We start from the raw sequence: 5,982 nt of genomic DNA, 5'->3' as shown, positions 1-5,982 counted from the left end.
TATATATATAATTTATTTAATTAACTATATATTTTATTTTGTTTTAAGGAAATAATGCTGTCATCAATTACTCACCCTCATGTTGGTCCAAACCCATTAAAGTTTTGTTTCACATGTCAATCAAGTGTGTTCGAGCATCCATTTGATTTGATGAGTTATATAATTTAATTAACTATATATTTTATTTTGTTTTAAGGAAATAATGCTGTCATCAATTACTCACCCTCATGTTGGTCCAAACCCATTAAAGTTTTGTTTCACATGTCAATCAAGTGTGTTCGAGCATCCATTTGCCATATTTGATGAGCCCTATTTAGATGTGCTGATCAATGTTTATATGTGACTAAAAGCCTAAATTATATGTTCATCGAATGAAGTGATCACATCTCTTCACAGGACTTGGATTAAACCACTCAAATCAAATAGATTTCTTTTACAATGTTTTTGAAAATCTTAATGAAAAAATGTACTTCTTGTACGGATTGACACACTGGGGGAGTTGAAATTATGGTCTGTGGCAATCCTTTGATTGTAGACTTTAAAGAAAACATAAATTAAATGTAGTGTCTAAAGACATTTTGAAACATCCTGTAACTTTAAATGGTACCTCTTGCGGGTCCACGTAGCAGTAGTGGTACAAGTACTGGTTATAGATGGGAAAGCCGGCCCCCATTCCTGTCACACTGCTGCCATAGAGGTTCTGACACATCATAAGCATGGGGTTGTAGTATGAGCTGGTGGAGCTTTGGGCCATAGGGTTCACTCCTACAATGTACACAATGTTTATAATGCCCTGAATCACTGCCATTATAGAACAGACAACAAGCACCACCAGGTAGAACTTCCTGCTGCGGAACATGTTTGTTTTGGAGAAGCTGGCTGCAAAGAACCCCAAAGCGATGATGAAGTTTATGGCAGCGACGGCAATCATGCTGGTCTTTGCCGAGTAAGGGGTCGGGTAAGAATTGTAGTAGCCTCCATATCCACTTCCGTATCCATACCCGCTTCCGTATCCATATCCACTTCCGTATCCATATCCACTTCCGTATCCAGGATAGCCGGAATGTCCAGATCCATAACCTAATCCATACTGCATGTCCCAAACCAGAGTCGAGGCCACACAGGCAAAGATTCCCAGACAGAGGATTATAACGGTTCCTACCATAATCTTCACAATTCCCGGAGGGGAGAACCATTTGTAGAAATGCTGTGGTACCTCCTCACCCACATAGTAAGATCCTGGAGCTGGAGGGTAGGGATCAAATTCACTCCTTGGGTCTTGGAAGCTCCCTGGTGGTCCAAAGCCATTGGAAGGTGGGGTGTACATCGGGGGACTATCGTAGGGTTGTTTCTCAAACATCTCTCAAAGACGTCCAGTGACCTGCTAAAAAAAAGCAGCAAATTAATGTATAAACATGAATATCATCACTCAGGTGTTACAGGCAGATAGAAAATGTAATAAGTTCCTCATTTATTGTTTAAGACAAGCTAAATTTATGAAATAATATTTTAAGACAGATCAAAAGACAAAAAAAAAAAAAGCATTCCAGTCTAAGATACACAATAGCTTTATGTAAGGAACAGATCTAAATTTAAGTAATTGTTAATTTAAAAAAAAAACTGCCTTAATTATTAAATAAAAAAATTATTAAATGCTTTTATTTAAAAAAATATTACATTAAAAAAATTATGTGAGTTTTATATAAATCATATGAATTTACACATATACCGTTCAAACGTTTGGGGTCAGTAAGATTTTTAATGTTTTTGAAATAAGTTTCTTATGCTCCCCAAGGCTGCATTTATTTGATCAAAACTAGAGAAAATACTGCATATTTTTTAAAACCATGATACATTTTTTTCTTCTTTCAGTATTCTTTGATAAATAGAAAGTTCAAAAGAAAAATATTTATTTGAAATATATATTTTTTGTAACATTATAAATGTCTTTACTGTCACTTTTGTGTATAAACAGGAGCTGCAATTGGATATTATACATAAATAATCATAAGCATAAATAAATACAAAATAGAAATTTATTTTTTGAAGGTTGACAGACAATCCTTGTGTATCCTGGAAAATAGGGCTGCCCTCAACTAAGGATTTTTCTGGTCGACTAGTAGTCGTTCATTTTAAGCATTAGTCGACTAATCGCACGTTTATTAATAAACCATTTAAATCATGATAATGAGCCTTTAATTGCCTACATAGCCTAATAAGCATTCAAGCGCACGCATAAAGCTTGTCACAGCACACCGGCAGAAGTAATGATGATGAATGTGTCAGGGAAAACCAGTAAGATTAAACTGCATTAACATTTTAATAATCTATTGATAAACTAGTGTTTTCGGCTTAAGAGATGAATTTGGCGACACTGACTCGTCATCTCCACAGTAGTGGATGCGCCTTCATGCAAGTTTCATACGGATTACATAATCTGAGATTATCTGTTTTTTAAGATTTGAATTGTTTCATTTGAAAGTAGACATTTCACTCTTTATAGATATATTTTTCATGTCTGTAAGGCAAGTATATATGGAGTTTCGCGCTCAAGTTCACAGAGACCGAGGCGGCAGAAAGCGCATCCTGTTTTTTTTCAGATTTGAATTGTTTCATTTGAAAGTAGACATTTCACTCTTTATAGATATATTTTTCATGTCTGTAAGGCAAGTATATATGGAGTTTCGCGCTCAAGTTCACAGAGACCGAGGCGGCAGAAAGCGCATCCTGTTTGCTTTCATTATTTTACAAAAGCGCAATATTTTGTTGTTATAGTGAGTGCACACAAAGAAACGTAGAGGCTTTACAAATTCGAAAGATGTATTACTCTTATCTCTTACTCTTATAGTATGACCAAAATGGCGGAGTATTTTAAGAGCAAGTGACTGCACCGGCGCCTCCATCTGTCATGCTGTGAGCACGCTACTGTTCAGCTTTCACACTCCTCAGACACTTGAATAGCGCACATTTTTCTAAATTAACATTAGATTGAGCGGCCATGTAAAGTTGCTACTACGTACATATTTTAGATATAAGCCATATTTGAGGTCGATGAATGATAGGCGAGCGTTTGGATGTAACGTTACTGTATTACTACAAAATCTAGCCGTTAACGATCTGTCCGTCACGGATTGCGTGACCTCACCACTTCCTGTGGATTTTTTTTTTCTGCGACTAAGCGACTAATACATTTTGGTCGACCAAGCCTCTTCTCGTCGACTAAAGTTTAGTCGACTATTAGGGGGCAGCCCTAATGGAAAACATAACAAACAGTATACAGGCTGGGAACAAGACAAGTGTGAGTAAATAATGATGGAATTTTCATTCATGGGTGAACTATCCCTTTAAATGTCTTAAGTCAGCACATCAGCCGTGACATCAATTAATACACAGGCCAAAATGACGTTACCCGAAACCACAAGCCTGAAATAACTGTGCTGTTCATCAGTGTGAGGTAACAACAGAGAGTAGAGTGGAGACATCGGCACCAGGGATCAGAGTCTGTCCACACAAAGCCGCTGTTTACAGGCCCGACCGTGGGAGTTAAACTCAATCTCAACCATTGTCCAGCACTGACTTTGAAATGCATAGATTTAAATTCTGGCCAAATACATCGTTTGTTTCATTTCAGATCATATGCTCCAGGGGTGAGGTCCCAAACAGGGCAAAACCAGACAGAATAGGCATCAAAAAGTACTCAACAAAAATATGTTATAAAATATGTCTAACACTATAGGAGGAAATATGTTGGTTACATTTCAACGTTAGCTGTACTTTTATGTTACCGTGAATACACATTTGTAATAAAATACAGCACAATCCACTGATTGATTTTTTTTTGTTTGTTTGTTTTTGCATAAAAAAAACAGGTGTGTCTTTTTGACACAATGCTCAAAATTGGTAAAGTTTTTTAAAAAAGTTTTAAAGTTAGATGTAATATGAAAGTCCTTGTATTGAAGTTTGGAAGTTGACTTTCAAGTTGATTTTTACGGTCTTCAATAAAATATAATAATTTAAATTTTTTAATATAATATTCTAAATAATTCTGAATTTATGTCTTTATACTTAAAATTGTAATGTCATGATTTTACTGTTTTCAATAAAATATCATATTTAAAATTATTTAAAATATAATATAAAATATATATATTTTACATTTTCTTAAATAAAAATTATTCAAATTTATAATGTCTTATGTTTTCAATTGTAATGTCATATTTGTAAATGTCTTCAATAAAATATAATATTTAAAATAATTTAAAATGCAATAAAAAAATATCTACAGCAGCATGCAAAACCACAACAACAGAAGAATGCATACTACACTTTCAGTCCCTGGCCAAGGCCTAGATAAAGCCATTTATCTGGTTACTATGTGTTCACCTACTCCCCGGCCTCCCCCAACTTCTCTCTTTTGTTATAGCAAAAAGTCAAGGCTGCACTCTGCATGGTCACCATGGTAATAAAAGCCTGAGGTAAAAAAAAAAAAAAAAAGGTTTGGATAGAAACACACAAGAGCTTCACTGTCTGGGCCGCTCCAGAGTGGAGGTGCCTACGTAGGCAGATACAATTGTAGTGATCAGGTGTCCTCAAGAGAATCCTTTCTTATTTACCAACACAGCACAGTTTTGATTTCATTTATGATAAATTAATGTAGAAGTACCATGGTAAAATGTTGGCATCACATCATAACACAATGGTACTTTAATATATACCATGGAATATACATGGTAGTACAAGGTATTTCAAAGAACGCTAGCATACATGACCGAAAACGTGGCATTACTGTAGTATGAAACTCTGTATACTGTATAAGTAAAACATTACCATGGTAAGAAACATGGTATTTCCATAGTATTTGTCCAAAAAGCTTGGTACTGTCGCAATATTATGCACAAAAGTAATATGGTATTTTTGAAGCAGATGATGAAGCATAAACTCTAGAGACACCAAAAGTGGGTTAGCTTGGAGCAAAGATCACAAAAGCTGTTATTGTTTACTTTGCATGTCTTAGTAAAAACTGCTGCATGCGTCTATAACACACTAAAATTAGTTTTAGTCACTCAACAACAATATTATATATTATACATTATATATATATATATATATATATATATATATATATATATATAAATGCTAAATATTTATAAATAATAATATTTTTATGAATATCTAAAATACATACAAATCTAAAATAAAGACAAAAACATTCTTTACCTTTTTGAATCTGTCTTCACCTGAAGAAATAAAGAATAAAGAATATTATTTTCCCAGATTTTTCTTCTTCGTCTTCAAATTAAATGTTCAGTTCGAGTTAAAAAAAAAATGAAGCAGGTGAGAGTAAAGGTGTATTTTTATGAATATCTAAAATACATACAAATCTAAAATAAAGACAAAAACATTCTTTACCTTTTTGAATCTGTCTTCACCTGAAGAAATAAAGAATAAAGAATATTATTTTCCCAGATTTTTCTTCTTCGTCTTCAAATTAACTGTTCAGTTCGAGTTAAAAAAAAATGAAGCAGGTGAGAGTAAAGGTGTTGGCTGAGACAGTTGTCCAGATCCTCTCTCTCTGTTTCTCTAAAGCTTTCTAGTCCACCTGCGCCTGCATGCACTGAAGCACATCTGCACGAGTCTCTCTGTATCAGACGATTCTCCAGTGCTGCTGACCCCCCTCAAAAAGATGTGGGTGGAAATGCGTGAACGGCTGTGAAAGTAAACTTCCTGCAGAACAAGAAGTTTACTCGATCTAATCTTAGGGACGTGACTCGTCCGCACAGTCTATGGTCCGCACTCTGCAGTTCGTCAGTCAAACCAGGTTTAATCCCATTGGACAAAAGCTGCAGAGGGCGGGTCATTCCTGTCATGAATTGTTTTATTAGAGCAGGGATGGGCAACTGGCGGCGGTGTCTTTTAGTACGGCCCGCTAGATCATATTAGGGTGCTTTCACACCTGTAGATCGATTGCTTTGTTCCGAAACA

General features: G+C 35.2%; 1 protein-coding gene across 1 annotated transcript in view; it reads right to left on the bottom strand.

Moving 5' to 3' along the window:
- The window catches only part of LOC107758028 (occludin-like), a 17,632-nt gene extending 12,358 nt beyond the window's left edge, over nucleotides 1–5,274 (bottom strand). The window contains exons 1-2 of the mRNA XM_016575668.1: nucleotides 5,218–5,274; nucleotides 608–1,384 (exon numbers count right to left, since the gene is read on the bottom strand). Coding sequence (XP_016431154.1) covers nucleotides 608–1,360 — 753 coding nt within the window. The 5' untranslated portion in view covers nucleotides 1,361–1,384; nucleotides 5,218–5,274. The remainder of the gene's footprint in view (nucleotides 1–607; nucleotides 1,385–5,217) is intronic.
- Nucleotides 5,275–5,982: the final 708 nt, after the last annotated feature.

Source organism: Sinocyclocheilus rhinocerous, unplaced genomic scaffold (genome assembly GCF_001515625.1).
Source record: "Sinocyclocheilus rhinocerous isolate Xijiao unplaced genomic scaffold, SAMN03320098_v1.1 scaffold1314, whole genome shotgun sequence".
NCBI lineage: Eukaryota > Metazoa > Chordata > Actinopteri > Cypriniformes > Cyprinidae > Sinocyclocheilus > Sinocyclocheilus rhinocerous.
Note: the sequence above shows the minus strand (reverse complement) of the source record. Positions and strands in the feature narration are given on the sequence as shown.